Source organism: Berghia stephanieae, chromosome 6 (genome assembly GCF_034508935.2).
Source record: "Berghia stephanieae isolate SIO BIC M18660-M18661 chromosome 6, UCSD_Bste_1.3, whole genome shotgun sequence".
Classification (NCBI taxonomy): Eukaryota; Metazoa; Mollusca; class Gastropoda; order Nudibranchia; family Aeolidiidae; genus Berghia; species Berghia stephanieae.
In genome coordinates this window covers 37411589-37434357 of record NC_088365.1, presented here as the reverse complement: position 1 = coordinate 37434357, position 22769 = coordinate 37411589, and the positions used below count along the sequence as shown (strand labels likewise).

General features: G+C 34.6%; 1 protein-coding gene across 4 annotated transcripts in view; it reads right to left on the bottom strand.

Moving 5' to 3' along the window:
- Window positions 1-8031: 8031 nt before the first annotated feature.
- The window catches only part of LOC144974985 (scm-like with four MBT domains protein 1), a 51144-nt gene continuing 36406 nt past the window's right edge, over window positions 8032-22769 (bottom strand). For 3 of the 4 annotated variants that reach the window (XM_078918593.1, XM_078918594.1, XM_078918595.1), the window contains exons 13-17: window positions 21054-21229; window positions 16924-17099; window positions 15610-15870; window positions 13656-13868; window positions 8032-8574 (exon numbers count right to left, since the gene is read on the bottom strand). In XM_078918593.1, coding sequence (XP_078774719.1) covers window positions 8431-8574; window positions 13656-13868; window positions 15610-15870; window positions 16924-17099; window positions 21054-21229 — 970 coding nt within the window. In that variant the 3' untranslated portion in view covers window positions 8032-8430. The remainder of the gene's footprint in view (window positions 8575-13655; window positions 13869-15609; window positions 15871-16923; window positions 17100-21053; window positions 21230-22769) is intronic. The other variant, XR_013645840.1, reaches the window with a different exon arrangement.

Below are 22769 nucleotides of genomic sequence, written 5' to 3'. Positions count from 1 at the left end.
AATAATGTACTTCTTAGTAGAGCTAAAAAGAGATGCGAATCAGGAATCAAAAAATATCGAATGATATTGAATCTCAAATGGCTTAATGAACATGTGTGCTATCAACATTTCAAAATGGAGAGTCTGGATGCTGTATGGCGAGTCTCGATATTGTTAGTGTTAGTGCTTTTCACTTTCACACCGTGCCTATTGACAACCGATTTACTCGGTACCTAAAATTTCGTCATAAGGGACAAGTGTATAAATATATAGTATTGCCTCAAGGGTTTAAAGACAGTCCTAGGATTTTTACAAAAATTTTACGCCCTATTTTAGCCCACCTTAGAAGAAAGAACTATTTGTCAAGCATGTATATTGACGATTTGTACTTACAAGGTGGCTCCTACCAAGAGACTATGGATAATATATCACATATAGTATGATGACACTTAAATCATTAGGGTTTGACATATCCCCCAAATCTACGATAGTGCCTACTCAACGACTACACCATTTGGGCTTCATACTCGACTCGTTAGATATGAGGGTTTCTTTAAGTGAAGAGAAAAGGGAAACAATCATTCTAAAAGCTTCCTCCCTTAAGATAAGGATACAGCCTTTGGACTGGCAGTACTTAATAATCGATAGTCCTTTGCTCATTGGCGGTTATGGCTTTAAAATCTTCGGTGAAGGTATGCATAGTCAGCAGTAACCAATGGAATTTAAAAATTAAATGAGGCTTACCTTAAGGTGAAATTTGATGATAATTCCATTGTTACTGCATGACATGCATATTCCTTCAACGCCCGCCCTCTGCCACCCTATACATATCAATTTTTGTGAGAAATTCATGTGGGAAGGAAATAGTATGTGTGATTCTGAAAAGGATTATATAGATCAGACAACTGCATCGTACTCTACATAACCACCAACTCGCCTTTGAATAGTGGGGAATCATGGGTGACCGGTCTTCTTCGGTGAAGGAATATGCATGTCATGCAGTAACAATGGAATTATCATCAAATCTCACCTTAAGGTAAGCCTCATTTAATTTTTAAATTCCAAGACAAAGACAGAAAGCAAATTGGAAAAAAAGCTATAAAGGGATAGACGACACAGTAAGTGCCACGATGCCCACTATGGGAGGCCAGGAACCCCAACCAGTCGATGTGCTTAATTTGAGATCACCTACAAGTTTCATCCAGACAAAAGGACAGGTGGAATTGAGAGAAATTGAAATTGAGCTTTTATATAGCGCAATATCCACTAAACACGCTTAAAGTGCTTTACAACAGCCTTTACAACAGCAACACTAAACGTGTAGGATGGGAGACATCTTATGTTAACAAGCAGGTACTCGTTTTACACCTGAGTACAGTGAGAGAATGTGGGTAAAGAGCCTTTTCCAAGGACTCAACTGCGCAGAGTGAGGCTCGATACCAGGACCTTCCAACCCGAAAGTGAGTTTCATACCACTAGACCACATAGCGATACACTCAAATGTTTACATTTACAGATCATTATTTATTCAAAAATATAATGGCCCATAGCAGAGAGATGATTTAAAAGGGAAAAAAAAATCATCTCCCAAAACTGTAACTATGCATTTGACTGTTTCCCTCCAGGCCAAGGACGGCTCTGGCCAGGGTCAAAACAAAACTAAGTAATCTCATTTCAAGATAGAAAACAAGTTGGAAAACAGAAATAGGGGGATAGAAGACACAGCAAGTGACCTCCCTGCCCACTATGGGATGTCAAAAAAACAGTGCCAAAAAAGTGCAATATATCAAAACAAATAATTATAATAATACATAAGATGATTTACAATGAAAAAAAATATCATCTATCAAAAAAAAAAGTACTTTACATTTGACTGTTTCCCTCCCAGTTTAAAAAAGAAAAAAAAAGAATGTCTGTTTTTAGGGGTTTTACAGCACTTGCGACACTTTTAGGCCATTCTGCGCCAGAAAAAAAGAAATGGAGAGGGAAAGGTTTGAGATCACTAAAGAAAAAGTAATACAAAGGGGACTGGTTCAAACAGAGAACTGAAGAATCCATCAATGTGGTTATTTTGACATGACCTAAAAGTCCCATCCAGGCACAAGCAAAGGATCCCACTGTGAAGGATACACTTAAATGTTTGTTGTTGTTTGTTTTTAAGGGTTTTACGGCGCTTGCAACACATTTAGGTTATATCAGCGCCAGTAAAAAGAAAGAAAATGGGATAGTAAAAAGTTCTAGAATTACAAATAAAGCACCCAAGGCAAAGTACGACATAGGGGAACTGGGAACAAATAGGGATCAGATGTAGATTCCAAGAGCACACTATCAATGATCAAAGTACTTAGTTTGAGACCACCTATAAGTCTCATCAGGACACAAGCACAAAATCCAACAAAGAGGAATACACTCAAATGCTTACATTATAAATTCAAAATAACAAATATAATAATACATAACAGAGAGATGATTTACAAGGAAAAAAATATCATCTCCCAAAACAATAACTATGCATTTGACTGTTTCCCTCCCAGCAAGGACTCCAGTCAGGGCCAGGACAAAACCAAGTAATCTCATTCCACGACAAAGACAGAAAGCATGTTGGAAAACAGATATAAGGGGATAGAAGACATAGTATGTACCCCCCTGCCCACTATGGGAGGTCAGGAACCCCACCCAGTTTAAATGTTTCCAGACTTGAAACGAAAATAGTAAATAATAGAGAGATGATTTACAAGAAAATGAAATCATCTCTCAAAAAAAGGAACCATACATTCAACTGCCTCCCCCTCAGCCAAGGACTTTAGTGAGGACCAGGACAAAACCAAGGAAAAGCCATTCCAAGACAAAAACAGAAAGCAACTCAGAAAACATATAAGGGAATAGGTAACATAGCAAGTGACTTCTTGTCCACCGATGATAATAATGATGATGATGATGATGATGATGATGATAATTGTAATAATAATAATAATAGTAGTAGTAGTCCTACAGTCCACTCCGGATAATCGCAACTCAGTTAATAGCAACTTTTGATTAATCGCAACATTTCCCAAAAAATAGAATTAATTCTATATAAAAGTCACTGGCTAATTGCAATAAATTTTGGTTAATCCTAACAAATTTTCGACCTCAAAAAGTGGAAAATCCAAGAAATGAATGAAACAAAATCTCATGATTAAATTTCATCATGGGTGAAATCATGACAGGTTGAAGAATCAAGAGTGGGCGGGGTTCAAAGCTACAGTAGTGTGTCACCACTCTATTAGAGACAAAAGCAGTATGGGTTTGTGAGGTCATCTGTTTGTTTTTAAGGGTTTTACAGCGCTTGCAACACATTTAGGTCATATCAGCGCCAGTAAAAAGGAAGAAAATGGGATAGTAAAAAGTTCTAGAATTACAATTAGTGTACCCAAGAAAAGGTAAGACAAAGGGGAATTGGTTCAAATAGGGAACAGGTGTAGGTTCCAAGAGCACACCATCAAAGTCCTTAGTTTGAGACACCTAAAAGTCTCATCCAGACAAACACAGGTCCCCAATAAGAGGAATGCACTCAAATGTTTACCAATAATATATATATATATAATACGTAAACCTAACATAATACAGTGCATAACAAAGAGATGATTTACAAGGGAAAAAAATATCATCTCCCAAAACTAACCATACATTTGACTGTTTCCCTCCCAACTAGGGTATCCGGCCAGGGCCAAGACAAAACTAAGTAATCTCATTCCAAGACAAAGACAGAAAGCAAATTGGAAAACTGATATATGGGGATAGAAGACACAGTAAGTGCCACCCTGCCCACTATGGGAGTCCAGGAATCCCACCCAGACAAAAAACTAAACTCAGAGGGGAAAAGTTGCAATAGTAGACAGGAAAACTTCGGTTAATTGCTGTTTTTGTTTTGTTTTGAAGGGTTTTACGGCGCTTCCAACACATTTAGGTTATATCAGCGCCAGTAAAAAGGAAGAAAATGGGATAGTAAAAAGTTATAGAATTACAATTAAAGCACCCAAGAAAAAGTAAGACAAAGGGGAACTAGGAACAAATAAGGATCAGATGTAGATTCCAAGAGCATACCACCAATGTACTTAGTTTGAGATCACCTATAAGTCTCATCCGGACACAAGCACAAAATCCAACAAAGAGGAATACACTCAAATGCTTACATTATACATTGAAAATAACAATTATAATAATACATAACAGAGAGATGATTTACAAGGAAAAAAACATCATCTCCCAAAACAATAACTATGCATTTGACTGTTTCCCTCCGAGCTAGGACTCCGGCCAGGGCCAGGATAAAACCAAGTAATCTCATTCCAAGACAAAGACAGAAAGCATGTTGGAAAACAGTTATAAGGGGATAGAAGACACAGTATGTACCCCCCTGCCTACTATGGGAGGTCAGCAACCCCACCCAGTCGGTTAATTGCAACATTTTCGCTAATCCCAAGGTGTTGCAATTATCCAGAGTGGACTGGAGTAATAAAACAACTATTGAATCACTTGGTGTTTGTATGACACTTGAATAAATTAAATTTTAAAATAATTAAATACTGCTCAGATCATGAAACAATGAAAAAAAAATATTCATCATAATACGTCAACAATACATTTTCATTCCTTCAATTGCCAATAAAGATATAAATAAGCACTTTACTAATTTCTTGACCACAATTTCTTTGTTTGTATCGTTTGTTTTTAGGGGTTTTATGGCGCTAGCAACACATTTGGGCCTTTTCAGCACCAGTAAAAAGGAAGAAAATGGGAAAGTAAATTTTTTTTTTGGTATAGATTTACGATTAAAAGCACAGAAAAAAAGGAAGACAAAGGGGAATGGTACAAATAGGGAACAGATGTGATTCCAAGAGGATACTATCATTGACCAAAGTTTGAGATTAACCTAAAAGTCTCATCCATCCACAAGCACAGAATCCTACTAAGAGAAACACGCTCAAAAGCTTACATTATAAATTCAAAACAACAAATATAACAACACATAACAGAGAGATGATTTAAAAGGAAAAAAATATCATCTCCCAAAACATTTGATTGTTTCCCTCTCAGCCAAGACTCCAATAAGGGAAAGGACAAAACCAAATCTCCTTCCAAGACAAAGACATATAGCTACTTGGAAATCAGATACAGGGGTATAGAAGACACATTAAGTGACCTTCCTGCCCACAATGGGAGGTCAGTAACTCCACCCCGGATCACAATTTGCTTTCCATATAATTTCTAAAAGTCAGAGTAATGTCTGCCATGAATAGAAGCTGAATACAGTAGCTTTCATACTACAGCTCGTTATTTTTAATTTAGTCAGTCGGAGAGATGATCAATTCCCACATAAGAAGACCAATGCTCCACAAAACTTTGTTGCAAGCATTTAACATTGTCCTACCAGCCACATCTGGTGTGTTTGACTACACTACTTATATCAACATGACATGAAAGGAAAGAGAATGTGAGAACAATTTGTGGAATAAATTATTATTCAATTAGTTCAATTAGCTTAATGATTCAATTTAAAAGTAAGATACTCTCACATAATGCAATTTTATCTTTTGACTTCTGCCAACTATTTATCAAAGGAAAAATTAACCTCCTGCCAATATTACCATCACCTCAATACTTTAAAATAATACATATCATATTACAATTTTTTTCCCCAGTCAGAATGCAGTGAAAAAAAAAATCACAGAAATTAGCTAGGCGAAACACAATATTATTCTTTGTTAAGATACAAAAACTGATCCTGTTTTAGGTGTGAGATCAAGACAAAAAAATAAATAAATAAATAAACAAAATACAAGAGCAGTCGTCCAATTCCAATAAATTCACTGATTTATTCCCTTTCAGTCAATACTCATTTTAACAGGAATTAAACCCAGTGCCTGTGACAGCAGCTTTTGAATCTTGTCATATCATGCTTTTTTGAAACACGGTCTAGAAAGTAATATGACAAAAACGCAAGTCATAAAAAGCAATATCTACTAAATATATTCACAACGCTTTACAAGGAGTCCCAAGCCGACAGTAATAATGAATATGACACTGGTGAGAAATTATTTCTTTTGGATAGGTTACCGGCCCCTACTCATTTTACACCTTGGTGCCACAAAAATTTTTGACCTACAGGAGACAAGCACAGCATCATACCACTAGACCAAGAGGCCACATACATTAATAAATCAATTGTCTTAGATAATGGAGTACAATGATATCATGTCAAGTTAAATTATGATTGTTGAAATGCTTACCACATAACATCTATTATATCAAATTTCGATAAAAATAAATAGGTATATTCATAAATTGATAAAACAACGCAAAACCTGAGGAAATTGTAAGCACCTTTGATATCTCTTACTTTGACCATTAATCAACATTAGATTAGATAACTCTTTTTTTATTAGTTATGAAGATAATTTTTACAACAGTGTTTGCTTTAAAGGATTTTATGACCCATTAGACAATATCAATACCAATATAGAGAAGATTATGGGATTGTCTAAAAAAAAAAAAAATGTAATGTGCACTTCAACTTCAAGCCACCCAAGACAAAAGTATCACAAGGGAGACTAGTTAAACCGAGAAGAAGCAGATGACAAGAGTTATCTGTCCATTTGTCCAGCTATGACATAATCAAAGGATGCTATAGTGGTATGGCTGGAAAATTGGTTCTGATGGTGTGGTATCCTCACCTGACTCCACATCAGATGTTCTAGTCACATCAGCAACAATGGTGTTTACTGATATTTCACCACTCCCTTGAGCAATTTGTGACAAGGAACTATGTGTGTTATTCCAGTACCTGCCCGACCCGTCTTGAAATACGGACCAAGGAGTCAGACGCCTGTGCGAGCCGCAGGGTTTCCACTAAACCCCACAGCGAAGTAAGAGCGAGAGGCCCATGAGGGCTGAGGGCGGGATCTCCTGAGCAGCTCACCATGATTTCAATATGGGTTTTGTTTTCCAATGGTGAATATACAAGGATAAGTACTGCTGACTCATTCTGTAGCAAATTCTCTGGAAGAATTTGAAGGATATATAGTTCCCCTCCATCATGGGCACATGCTCTAATTCCTGACTCAATATCTTTTATGTTGCATGATGCTCAAATAAGTATATATTTTGCAATGTAAGTATATCTTTAAGGCGATGACACCAAACTAAGTTGACTTTCAGAATTGAGACAAATAAATTAAGACATTGCGCTGCACATGCTGAACTGACAGTTCTATGGAACTCTGTAATGACAAGACTGGTGAAAGATATCCTTTTTCTCAATCCAGCTCCATGAAGAATATGGTGAAATGTTGACACTGACAATTCCACGTGTTCCATGAATAATTATTCAAGTCATGCAGCATTTTAGAAGGGATTCCAAAGATGGGTCACCACAATGTCAGATCTTTTGTTGCCGAAGTTACCTTTTTCTTAATGGTCCTAACTTAGGCTGTCCATCCTCATGACTTTGATTTGACCTCACATTAGTTGACTGGCAACATTAACTGCCTAGCCACCACCATCGTTGAATATACAGCCAAAGCATTCCAACTGCTTGCTTACATTCTGATTTCAATAACCTTGACATTACAAAAAAAAACCTTGAAAGTGTTTTGTTTTTTGTTGTTTTTTAAAAAACACAAACTGTGAATGATCTTCACTTTATATTTCATTGAAGTAAAGGTGTAAATTTCATAACAATCCAATGACTAGGAATATGGCTTAACACAAAAATTTACACACGATAAATAGGAACAAAATACCAGTATTTCAATTAAAACAAAACAATGAATAGAAAAAAAAATGACCACCTCGCAAATGTGTGTGAAGTAAAAACCACTCATTTTCATTTACTTCACCAGTCTAAAGAGTATAAAAGTGGTGCAGAATTTAGTGGATGTATTTAGAAAGATGTGAACATCATTATTTCAAAAGAAATTTCATCTCTCTACCTCTATCAACAGGAATTTTCGAAAATGATAATATAATAATATTTTCGACAAAGATTTTTCCATTTTTTAATTGAAATTGTTTTTTTTTTGTTTGTTTTTTTTTTGGGGGGGGGGGGGGGGATAGTATATTTTTTTTTGCCCATCAAACCCATTAGCTTTCAGCAAAATTAACCAGTCAGTGCCCTAGCAAGGAGTCATATTATCACCCCTGCTCAGCAAAAGGAAAGAGATTAATGTACAAATGATAGAGCACGTTTTATGATTATGAGCCTTTATGATAGCAAATAGGAATTGCTTTCTAACTCCTTCGTAGAGAATCACTAGCAATTTAGAGGAAAACAAAGTGGGGGGACAGATGAGGCAGCAAAAATAAGTGTATTTTGAAACTCTCCTCATCCTACGAGAGAGAAGGGAGAGAAAACTCAGTGACTACTAAATTCATATCTATTTGATAGCTAACCAGTCAAGTATTAAGTCATCACTTGGTGGCAAAATCTTCATAAAAGGCAAGCTTAATACGTTCAATCAGATGGCACAGTTTAATGGCCGGACCCAACTTGATCCCCATGTACTCCTGAACATTGGGAAGTGTCAGCAAAAGGAGAGCTTGACCGTCAATTTCCTGGAGAAAGCAGAAAAGAAATAAGATAACCATGTCTGACCAATTCATCTGAATACAATTGTTAAACAGCTAATTTAAAATTGAAATAAAAGAACAGATAACAGAGTTTAAAATAATTTGAGTATATTGCCATTTTTTTCCAATTCATTTGGTTCTCAGTCAATATTTGTTTATAATTTTATTCACACTTTTCTCTCAAATGCATTAAAATTACTATCATTCACATAAAACATAATTCAGTCCCATCAACTCAGCAATGTGAATTCTGTGTTTTAAGGATTTTATAACACTTGTTACACTTGTGGAACATTTCATCATTTTAAGAAGGAAGATATGGGAAAGTTATGAAATTACAGATCTGCATATACAGATATAAAAAGAAAGTGGGCTGAGGCAGGGGAAAGCAGTGAAGAGGTATTCTGTCCATGTGTCAGTTTGAGCCAATCATGTAACTATTATTAAAAAATTCAATATTAGTAGATGATTTCGATTGTTAACCTTTATGCATGGGGATAGTAAACTTTCTGAGAAAATCCAAGTCAACTTTTACTTCTCTACAAGTCAAAAGCCTATATTCCCATTTCTAACTTTCTAGTTTTGCTGAAGGGGTTAATGTTACTAATTTGAATCTAAACAACGCACTTTTTCAACATAAGCAATAGGGTTGCTTGAGGGAATATACTGTGACAGGTTTTATCCATTTTGGCACCCAATATCAAAATTGATTTACATACTTAAATACTTCAACTATTCAACGCATAAGTTATCAATTTTTTAAAAATCACTGAATTTTACAGGATATCCAATGTATGTAAATTTCAAGCCCATCAAAATAAGTTTCCAACACAACATTCATCCCTTAGTAACAATAATTCCATGAAATCAGTATTTTTATGTCTTATACCTATATGGTTGAAAAGATTAGATTGAATCCCAAAAGATGGTGTAAATCATCGATATATATATATATATTTTATCCATTACTTGAAAATTCCCCGTTTTGACAGTCATTACCAAAGCCATTAGATTTCCATTTCAGCTTATACAGCTTTTTACTCAAATTGTTCTTTTTTTATTTTGACTAATATAAGTTAATTTCCTTCAAAAGTTTTAACTTAGAGCCTTGAAATTTCATGACAGCAAAGATGAGAATTTTATCTAAAATATTACATAAGGTTCTCTTTCATATTGTAAAAAGTGTACTTGTTTTGAATTTTATATTCCAGGAAATTTGTAAACTTTGATAGTTTTATTACCTAAATTTCTAAATTTTCATCAAAATATTTTTAAACAAATAACTTTTAATCTCAAAAAGCTTGTACAATATAATAAGACAATTGGGTTATATCATTTATGTTAATGTAATTTTAAAATTTCATTTTCTGCAGCATGTCCACTTAAAAATCATGAGAGTCATGCAACCTTGTTTTCAACAAGACAAAATTTTCAATATGGATTGAATCATGCAATCTAGCCGTCTATAACTCACTGAACTCACAATGAGATGTGATATCTCCATCAACACTGCTATCTCCATCCTCCACACATTTTGTAAAATTATCCCAATTTCATCAAACAAATTCATTGTTCAGTTTTTTCATGACTTAAGACATGACAATTTTGATGGCAACCGTGGACAAGCAATGTTTGTCCTGATTACCCCATCATCGTTTAACTACCAAACTTTCTACCTCTTTTAGTCAAAACAATTTCTCTCCTTTCTTGGTTTCAATGGACAATTTTGTACGTAAATTACCCGACTTGGACAGGACAATAATAGACCAAACAAAATTTTTTTAAAACCCAAACAACTGATGGCCGCACATGTCCATCACTACAAGAATCAGTATAACAAATTGGATTGTATTTCATTTTAATCTATTTGTTCAATTATGATTGCATATCTGTTTTAGTCTTGGTTTCTATTTTGTTATTATTATTATTATTATTATTATTAGATATAGCGCTGGTGTCCACAAATATGTAGTGCTTAGAAGGGCTTTACAATCAATTTATGGTCCCACAAAAGTTCATTCATTTGACTACAAAATCAACAGTCAATTACATATAGTTGAAGTTCACTTAACAGAATGAAGAAGATTGGTTTTAAAATGCAAAACCATGATCAGAAAACTTTGTTCTTGGGATGTTTTTCTCCATTAGTAAAGAGCTAGCAGACCACAGAGAGTTGTTTAATTGTTTTTTGTTTTTAAGGGTTTTACAGCTCTTGCAACACCTTTAGGTCATATCAGCACCAGTAAAAAGGAAGAAAATTGGATAGTAAAGACAATCTAGATGTTTAATTAAAAGTATTTGAGGAAAAAGTAAGACAAAGGTGAATGATTCAAATAGGGAACAGACGTAGATTCCTAGAGCATATGATCAGTGTGCTTAGTTTGAGATTACCCAAAAGTCTCACCTAGACACCAGCACAAGATCCCACTAAGAGGAATACACTCAAATATTTACAAATCACATGTTAAAAATAAAAAACAAAATAACAGTACAGAACAGAGATATGATTTACAAGGGGGAAAAATATAAAACTATAACCATACATTCAACTGCTTCCCTCCCAGCCAAGGACTCCGGCCAGGGTCAGGACAAAACTAAGTAATCTTATTCCAAGACAAAGACAGAAAGCAATTGGATAACACATAGAGGTGGATAGAAAACACAGCAAGTACCTCTCTGCCCACTATGGGAGGTCGATTTCGAACAACTGAGTTTGTCCTTTTCTGTTTTTTTTTAACACAATCAGCTCGATTTTATCCTCATTGAATTTAAGCTTGTTGTTTTTTAAGCTTGTTGTTTGTCATCCACGTTTTAACTTTATAATAATAATAATAATAATAATAATAATAATAATAATAATGAATTTATATAGCGCCTAGTTCCAATCAAAATTGCTCACTGGCACTTTACATCAACACATCATACATCATACCCATTTATAGAACTGACATGTAAAATACCACATTGATATGATAATAAAATAAATTCTAATAAAATAAATACTAAGAGTCTAAATGATATGCCCTACAGAAAAGTTCAGTTTTTAACCGTTTTCTAAAAATAAGCGGATTTTCACTATTTAAAAATTTTTTTTTCAATTCTGATGGAGTTCCACAATCGGGGGTCAAAGCATTTCTCATGAAAAAACTAATGTTTTGGGGGTTCCCTTAGGAGATTTAAATTACAGACTTTAAATTTTGACTGGGTTCATAAAGGTGGATAAGTTCTTGAAGTCAACAGGAGCAGAATTGTTTAAGCAATTGAAAACGTGGGTAAGTATTTTAAATTCAATTCTAAACTTTACAGGTAGCCAGTGTGGGTCCTCTAAAATGTGGCAATATGTTCGCGCTTTTTATATAATGTTATCAACTGCTTTGTTCTGTATATTTTGGAGTCGATTAATGACATTATTATCACAACCATAGAGCAAGCTATTGTAATGATCAAGGCTACTAAAAATTATAGAGACAACAAGAAGCTTAGTAGTATTAATATCAAGAAGCCTTCTAATAGCACCAATAGATCTAAGATAAAGATTGCAGGATCTGATTACATTACTGACACGGGCAGACATGATTAATTTAGACCTGTAAATGGCAATTGTTTCTTATAATTAGGTACCCACATCAGTGAAGAAACGGTCAACCAGTTTGTTTACAACGTGAGGCAATCGAGAAATGCTTGTAGCAATCATATAACTTTCGATTTGAAGGTGTCTTCATAACGCACTTCTGGCATTCGCATTAGTTTTTTAATACTTTTAGGTTCTGCCAAGTAGATGTGGTCAATTTTGGCGGCTCAGTTAAAATTGGCTACCAATGAGATCACGACAGATTTGGAAAGTGAAAAGATAATTTCATGAAGGCTGTGTGATAATACACTGGGGTGTGTTCAGACATGGCAATTCTAAGAAGCGTCGCTTAGCCGTGGCAATATATCCATCGTAAATATAAACGGCCATTGAGCTATGCGTAGCGCTGTGGAACATTCCTAATTACTTCCCGGTCATTCGACTACGATTCATGAATTCTTTCTTTCTTCTTCATTTCTTTCTTTCCTTTTAAAAAATATTTGAATTTGACGAATTGACTGATTTTAGTTAATTGACTGAGAATTGACAGGTCTATTAATTTGGTATCTGTAAATCATCCGATGATGACATACAACTCCTCAGATCTATGTTGTTCATGCAATGGCTAGACTCTCAGCATTAGTTTTCACTATGTGAATGGACTTCATATATTACCAAAGGTTTAGGATGTCTTTATTTAAACTGCACGAAGACTGCTGGGATGGTGGGGAGAGCAAAAGATGCAGCAGACATGACGATGAATTTGACGGAGGAGGAACTGTGTATGGCAAAACTGTTATGCAATTATGTATCTATGAGCCCCCTACAGGGAGTATTGCAAACAAGAATGAAAACAAATCTAAAGCTGAGGGGAGTATTGCAGTCCAATAAAGACTGCTTGCAATAATAAAATAGAGTTGTCTGAAAATTGAGACTTGGAATGACTTTTGATAACAGAAATAAATCAGACATCAATGAAGTAGCAGTGCACAAATGGACTGAGGAAGGTACTGTTAAGACAAACCTAGCAAAATATAAGTAAGAGTAAGCTCTGGATATATCTTGATAAATTATGAGCCAAACAATGAACACAGCAATTATTTAGAAATATGCACTAGCCTTCAATAAACGAGGTAATACCAAATTCAACGACAGCTGGGCAAGACACTTTGTCAGCTAGCCAGATTCATTTATAAAAAATAATGATAAAAATAGCCAAATCTATATGAACAGCATGCAGCCTATGATTTCGATTGTGGCCCCCATCAGATTTCTTTTTGCTTTAACCAATGATATACAAAGCTAACCGACATCAAAGCCAACAAGAATCATTCTACTTCACCATTTGTTTGAACAGTCAATAGAAATACTTCAGCGAGAGGAGTATGGTTTTGCCAGACATGAAAAACTAAAAAGAAGAAAAATACTAAAAAGAAGAAAAAAATGTATTGAAAGGAATTTTGCAATGAATTTTAAGATCTACATTTCAACACACCTCAGTCTTGAGTCTCTGTAATAAGTCCCTGTCCTTACAATCTGTTGTCAAGAGAAATTCGCCAACTTCACCCACTGTCCATTCCAGGGGGTTTTTCTCAAGCTTCAAAGGAGGATCTGACTTGAGCACAATTGGAAGGTTCTCTGGGCGTATTGGGGAGAATGTACTATCTTTGGTATCAAAGTTATTGTACACACGAGAAGGCTGGGATGGCTTAAATATAAATACAAAAATAACAATGTCAGTTTTTTTTATATTTTGCATTTTCTAGATAAATTTTCTTTTAGAGTTGTTGCATAGCACTTACAAAACGTAAAAGTCAGATGAATGTCATGGAAAAAGTAAGATGATAGGACTACTAACAAGAGAACTATAGTAAAACTTTACATTACTACCCAAACCCTGATTCAATGCATGCATCATTTGCAGCTAATAACCATTGCCAAGGGGGAAAATTTGATTTACAACACACATGCCATTACTGCTTGCATCACTCTTGGATTGCAGAAGCCACACAAATCTTGAGACATTATTTGAAGGGGAAAAAATAGAGTATCTCTGAAAAAAAACAACCCCAAAAAACTACACAAAATTACAAATGATTACTTCTTCACCGCAAAGGCTCCTGCTGAGAGTGTAAACAAAATCAAGTCAGAAGGGGGACAAATAGCAGATATAAAGGGATATAGGAGCCCCTACCATGATATACAGATTTGATGTTGACAAATTTAAAAATCCAAGTTACAGGGACAAGTATAGTGTAGGTATAAGAAATGTGTTTAGTGTACTACAAAATGAACAAGAACAACATCATGCAAATGTGGAAACAAAATGGAAGATGCTCAAAGAAAAAAATCACACAAGCAGCAGAAAGAAGTATTGGAAGAAAAAGAGGGAAACAGAGAAAAATGGATATCAGACCAAGTATGGACAGCTATTGACAAATAAAAGAGGCTAAATTGAAAATGTTGATAAAAGACATAAAAAACAAAGGCAAACAGAAGAGTACAGAGAACTCGATAAAACAAAAAATTGGCAAGGGAAGATAAGAAAAACTGGATAGAGAATAAGACAAAAGAAGCACAAAAAGCAGCAGATGTCAATGACACGATAAGAATATATAAAATTATTAAAGAGCTGGCTGGTAAAATTGGAAATAAACCTCGTGTGCCCCTAAAAGACAAGAATGGAAATTTCTTGAAAACAAATGAAGAAGTCAAAAATAGATGGGTTGAACTTTTAAAAGAAGTCCTCAATCAACCTATCCCAGACAAACAACTAAAATTTGAAAACTTAAAATGAAATAGCACATGCAATCCAATCCAGAAATGCCAACTTAAAATTTGGCTCACAGAATAGCAGGCCCCACTTGCATAAAACAGGAATTTCTGCATACAAAAGCCTTTTCAGGACTATAAAATATGTAAACATAATGTCAAATACTATTCCAAACTCCAAAACTGAAGTGTCAGATAAAATTTCAAATTGTCAAAATTAAACGAATAGTAGTGCTGGGGGTAATGATGATGATGTAGTGGTGGTTGTAGTAGCAGTGGAAGTGATATGATGAAGGTGGTTGTTGCAGTAGTGGTTGGTGTTAATTATGATGATGATGATGATGATGATGATAATGATGATGACGGGCGGTGGTTGCAGTATTGGTGATGAAGCCTCACACCAACAACAGGCCAGAGACATCACCTAAATTCATAGTTTTACTTTACTTTACTTAACTTTATTGCCTAAACAGATATAGGAGGCGCTTAGTAAAAAATTTGTTATAATAAAAAAGAAAGAGGAAAACAAAGCAATCTTTTTTTAAAACCCAAAAATACAAGTCCAAAGTGAAATCGGGTCTTTTCTGCTAATTGATAATATATAACTGAATGATTAAGCTAGAACACAATTCACAAAATAAATCCTATATAATGAGATTCTCATTAACTATTGTTACCTCTCTCTTGACAGAGTTTGTCCTTTGTTCCCCTTCCACAATCATTATCTTCTTGTGAGTCCTTTTCTCAAAACTGTATTTAGGCAGCTTTGCGCCTCTGGTTTGGATTTCTGAAGGAGGAGGAATGTGATGTGTGTATCGTCTTTTCAGCAAATTACTGCAACTATCTTTGGTACTATTCTTTACAGAAACATCAACACGTTCTTTAGATCCTGATGTACTTGTAGAGTCAATTGTTCTTGTGTCACTGCAAACACTAGCCTATGGGAATTGGGTAAAATAAAAGCAATGGAAGGTATCATCGTAAGTTTTCATTTGCATTCATAAAAATTGCAAAATTGCAACCCAAAAAAAAAATGATTAATAAATAAATAGATAACACCAAAATTACTGAAATCAATTTTGCAGCTTTACAACTGATACAAAGGCCCATGACTCAAACAACTTAATGTTAAACAAAACAAACCGAGTGTAGCTCAAATAGTTGAATGTCTAACATACATGAAAACCAGGATGGACATATGTCAGTTTCCTTTATATTGTTTTTCATTCCTCCTTACCCACTGCCTACGAAGTAATAATTAAGTAAATCTATTTTCAAAAGTAATCCCTGACTGACCAGTGTTATGTCTTAACAAAAACCAACCGTTGTTCAGCCTGCTTGACACTCAAGTGATCAATCCCCCTTAAGTAAACCTATGTCACATTCAGCCCCTCATCTCCACAAATCAAACATTCACCGACACACGGTCAAACATGTGTTCTCATATGCCTATTTAAGGTGAACAACTGTGTATGAAGGACACCTGACAGTCTGAAATTTTTTTTTTTCTCATTATTTATCATGTAGAAGGTGGAATTTGCTGACATGGACAGATGACATCGTTACAAAGTATAGGATGGAAATCATCAAGAGATTAACCTCAATTTGTCGCATACCTAGTTTACCAGTACTGAATAAATTTGCTAGGTTTAAACCCTTTGTCCTTTGTTTACTTTAGCTCTGACGGATGGAAGGGCAATTAGCATGTCTTGCAAAGTGAAAACCACATCTTGTTGTTGACTGCTTGTTGGATCATTCAATTATCATTCTTCCTTTAAACATATGTCATCATGTCGCCATCAATATCATTGACCACAGTTTGATTACAGGCATTTAACAATATGATGTTCTGATTAATTTATTTTGGATACAATAGGTTTTGTTTGCCTCTCATATATGTGTAAGAACACTTGGCGAAGAAACGGACAGTTTCAACCTAAACAGATTTGACAGTATTTCAGAAATACAAAACAATCATTAAAAAATATCACCTTATCATCGTCGTTATCAGCTTGCTCATCTAAATTTGTCTGTGAGGAATATTTATTGATCATTCCAATTTTCTTTTTCTTCCTCCTTTTCCCTGGTTTTTTCTGTCCATTCTCAAGGTTAGTGTGGCCACCAGGAGGTCTACCAATTTTCTTCTTCCTTTTTCCATAATAATAGGCTGATGGAAACAAACAAACAAAAAAAAGTAACAGGCTTTTCAACAAAAACAAAACAATTTGTATAAATATACAGTCCACTCCGGAAAATCGCAATGCCTTGGGATCAGTGAAAACGTTGTGATTAACCGAAGTTGAGTTTCTTGTCCACTATTGCAACATTCATTTTACACAAATATGGCAACTCTAACCAGTTGTTGTAAACATTGTTCTTAGTCCACCACAGATTGAGCAATTTGATTGAAATAAAAATCTTATGGCAGCCCTATACAAATTTTGGCAAGCAAAAGCAGCTTCGATGCAAGTCGACATCTTATTCAGATTGGATTAACTTTCACTCTTTTGTTCTCAACGTTTCAAAGAGTCAAAGAGATTTGCCGTAATGAAAGACAGTAAGCTCTCACCAAACTCATTTGTCACAATGCAGAGTTGTCAATCCCAAAACAAAGGATATCGCTCAGTCCCTCTTTATAACTGTCACTGTCTGCCTTTTGTCAAGACTATGCCCAGCCCCTCGCCTCCTATTTAATGGTCACAGATGACATCACAAACCCATATTGCAAAGTCTCGTCTTCTTTTGTGTTTAATAGAGTGGTGACACACAATTGTAGCATTAAATCCCGCTCAATCTCAATTCTTCAACCTGTCACGATTACATCCATGGTGAAATTTAATCATATTTTGCCACTTTTTGAGGACGAAAATTAGTTGCGATAAATGGAAGTTTGTTGCAATTAACCAGTGACTTTTATATGGAATTAATTCTGTTTCTTGAGAAATGTTGCGATTATCCATAGTGGTATATGCAAAACATGTCATTAATTGGAAATTTCACTTATGCTCATGTGACCTTAAAAATCATTGCACGAAAACACAATTTACTGTCTATTTTATACCCAAGAAACTGGGAGCTCATGAGCTCCAAAGGATTTCTTTAATTACAAATTAATTTATTTTTAGGAATGTTAAGGAACTTGCACAACTTTCAGGTCACCAGTAAAATGGAAGATGTCAGGATAGTCAAATTTTAGATTTAAAGGGTCATGTCAAGCAGCAGTAATATAGTTGGGACAAATTAATGCTTATATTCTAATATCAGGCCTGTAAATGGTTGGTGAAAAAATTTTTGAACACGCGAAAATAGACCAACAGGACAAAAATATAGATGGATTAATAAACACAACACAGATATTACACGTCATTTGACTAGTCAAATCCTGTCACTTTCCCCAACTCATTTATAATACAAAATAAGCAGGTCCTTATTTTATGGTACCATAAAAAAAATCCAAATTATTTGAGAGAGTACACACATTTCAGGGCCCAGGTCTGAGTTAGTTGTAAAATGAAAGGAAGCGAACAATTACTACCATTTTGAAGGATGTGTATCTAGTGCTTAACATGAGAAGATGCTTTATCTTCGCTCCTGTTTGTTTGTGTTAAATTTTTAAGCCGATTCTTTCGTTTAATTGGATTCATTCTTGAAGAAGAAGAAGAAGAAGAAGAAGAAGAAGAAGAAGAAGAAGAAGAAGAAGAAGAAGAAGAAGAAGAAGAAGAAGAAGAAGAAGAAGAAGAAGAAGAAGAAGAAGAAGAAGAAGAAGAAGAGGAAGAAGAAGAAGAGGAGGTGGAGGCGTGATTGTGTGTGAAGGAGGAAAAAGAGAAAAATTTAAACAATCATGGTCGTGAGGAAAGAAAACTTCCGCTGAGAGCAGTCAATCACCGTTTGAAGAAAAATATTTATTTCGCATTATTTTTTTCTGGTTGACTTTTAGACTGAAACAAAGAAACCATTGGAAGGAAAAGAGAAATGGGGGAAATGCGTGTGTGTCAGTAGCAAAATAGAGAGAAATGACCCAGTCCCGGTCCATCACATGCTGTGCGTGCTGTTTGACTATGCATATGTGTTCAACGACCATCTGTGGCACACTAAGCAGGCAGTAAATACATCAACGTCTAGCAGAGCTTGTAGGTGGAATGATAATATACCTAGCTGACTAGACGGTCTAGTTTTGTTTTGTCTTTGATGCGACAAATAAAAAGTTTCTTTTGTTTTTTTAAAAGTTGGCTTTCGAACAAAACAAGCAGACTCATAGATAGTGGCACCAATGTCCGTTGAGTGTTTCGTGTTATAGGAATGGCTCGTATGATAGTTGGGAGTTTTATTCACAATTAATTGTTTTAAACTTCAGGCAAAGCGAGCATTTTTAATGTTAACAGGCTTATAGGCTCTGATATTTGCAACTGCTGACCTGCGTCAATTTTACCAACCAAATTTTTATTTATCCGACCTACAGATCTATTATCCGACCAAAATCTGACTTATCCGACCAATCAGCCGTCATCCGACCAAAAACCAACTTCTCTGACTTGCTGGACACTGTTTTTGTTTTTAAGGGTTTCACGGCACTTGCAACACATTTAGGTTATATCAGCGCCAGTAAAAAGGAAGAAAATGGGATAGTTAAAAGTTCTAGAATTACAATTAAAGCACCCAAGAAAAAGACAGACATAGGGGAACTGGGAACAAATGGTGATCAGATGTAGATTCCAAGAGCATACCACCAATGTACTTAGTTTGAGATCACATAAGTCTCATCCGGACACAAGCACAAAATCCAACAAAGAGGAATACACTCAAATGCTTACATTACATATTCAAAATAACAAATATAATAATACATAACAGAGAGATGATTTACAAGGAAAAAAATATCATCTCCCAAAACAATAACTATGCATTTGACTGTTTCCCTCCCAGCCAGTACTCCGGCCAAGACCAGGACAAAACCAAGTAATCTCATTCCAAGACAAAGACAGAAAGCATGTTGGAAAACAGATATAAGGGGATAGAAGACACAGTATGTACCCCCCTGCCCACTATGGGAGGTCAGGATCCCCACCCAGTTGCTGGACACCCTGGAAATGCAGGGTGTCCATCAAAGTCCACCACAAAGTTGTAAAAATCCAACCACAAAAAGAAACTGAAACAATCCAGTGACCCACCTAGCAGTTATAAACAAAATTTTGTAACGCTTACAAAATCACCAAATATAAAAGCGACTTTAATAGCTTCTGCAACAGTGTTATTGTCTATGCTTCTCCCCTCTCCCAGCCAGAATATTTTTCTTTAAAAATATACTGATCGCTTCTATTTCTATCCATGGGCAAGACAGTTTTATTAATCCTCTTCAATAAAATAAGATTGAGATGAAGAATAATTCTACATATCTTTCCTTGATGCAAAATACAATTTCATATGATGTATGATGATAATCCTCTAAACGAAATATGCTTTGCTAGCTTTTTAATCATTTCAAAAAATTATAAAAATTTTGATGATCTCAGTAATTTGCCTCTTACCCTCACTAAAAAAAAATTATTACCTTCCATGAATATCAGTATGAAAATGTCAAATTCATGAAAAATATCTGTTTACAATGATATACAATTAAAATTATTCTTACTAAAATGAAAACTGAATCTAATATATGATTCAAACTCACCAAAACTATAAAGTGTACTTTTAATAATACTGAATGCAAATATTAAAGATAGTTTAAAATCAGTAATAACTTTACTATAAATATATGAAAACTAACACAAAAATAAAGGCTGCTTCACATGAAATTCAGGTGGTGGTGGTAGGAAGTAGAAGTAGTAGTTGTAGTGATGGCAATGGTGGCATTATAGGAAATTTTTTAACATTCTCATTTATCGAACCAATGTTCATTTATTCAGACCACGGAGCAGCTCAACCGACCAAAACCTGACCTCCAAAATAGGCTTTAAAAAACTACTAAAATCCGATTTTCCGACTTTGGTGGATACCCTGAAATGAAACTGACAAATGCATATTCAATTATTAGAAAATCTGCATCTGTACCATGTTACTGTTTTTTTAAAGTCCTTTGCAACTAAATTTAAATTAAATCAATAAAAGACACATAAAGACATACTGTATTTGGTTTTTGTTAGCTGGGAGCAGTTTTCTGAGCAGTTGCCTGTAATAAGATGTGGACTGACTAAATTGGGACAGCACTGTAGCTTGATACACATGCTGCGACAAAACTCCTCTAGCTGGTTGACTCCCCTGCAGATTTCAACTTGTGCTCGATAGCTCTTTCCTTTATATCTTTAATTAAAATAAAGAATGAAGATTAAACATAATATTAGATCAAAATAATCCAGTTCGGTTACATTAAAAAAAAATATGTATACATATATATATATATATATATATATATATATATATATATATATATATATATATATATATATATATATATATATATATATATATATATATATGAGCCAAGGTCAAAAGGTGCCAATTTTTTTTCTCAAAATAAACGTGACGTAATAGTCCATTCATGTTTCTATATGTGTAGCAAAAACCCTGTACTTCATGAATCAAAGGCCCTTTAGATAACTTTAAGGTCTAACGCAGCATAATATCGTCAACAATACCTATAGGTTGCTGGTGTCACCTGTGACCGGTGACACCAAAATGAGACAAAAAACTCAATAACCAAATGATTTTTGTTGAGTATCAAACTTTATTTAGTAAGTTATAGACAAAAAGACACAATCAACAACAATCATAGTACAATGATATTACCAACTATTGGAGAAAATGTTGCTTTTTGGTGTCATCGGTCACAAGCAACATAGAATGCAAATATATTATTTCATAAAAAGGTTTGTACATTAAGAACAACAACAATATTGCATATGCTTATTACCAGCAATGTTCAGAAACTTTTGGAATAAAATGTTGGGAAATAATGTGACTAAAGCACATCTTATACAGCGACATTGTGTCACTTGTGACATTAGACCGATGACACCATTACTTATGTCACAAGCAATACCAAATTACAATTTCGACACAATATCATTAATTTCGGTAAAACCAGTGTAATAACCACAGTTAAATATGGAATTTAATAATATTTCAGAAACCAAAGACTTCAAAAATAGAAATACACATGGAAATTAGAGCATCTGAATGTGACATGTGACATAAGACCGGTGACACTATTACTTATGTCACAAGCAACACCAAATCACACTTTCGTCCATAATATATCATTATTTTCAGTCAAAAAATCACAATAACCTACTCTAAAATGAAATTCAATAATATTTTAAGAAACTAAATACTTTCAAATTGGAAATATACTTAGAAATTAGTAATACCATTGTTGCTATTACTTTGGTCAAAATCGGCACTAGAACGCAATGTTGCCTCAATAAATCAAGAATAGCAACTGAACACATGTAATATAGCCTCTTAAATGTAATTCAATGACATTTCAAGTTTTGAAGAACATGAAAACAGAAATACATTAGAAACTTCAAACTTAAGTGTCACCTGTGACATTTTAACCAATGACACCAATGGTCACAAAAAGTACCAGAAGTCACACAAACACTAGATAAATATCAGCCACGGTAATGAATTCATGTAACCATACTGTAACATCCGCCCTACTGCTCAAATCTGCTAGTTTGTAGTAATTTAGTGTGTTAATAGTAAATCAAATCAAATTTCTTGACAACCCTTCTTTTATCTGGATTCGTCAAAAGCTTGAGTTTTGTCTTTTTCTTTATTGATACAACCCTGAAACATAAAAAATTAGAATTACAAGGAAATAATTAACTGTGTCAAA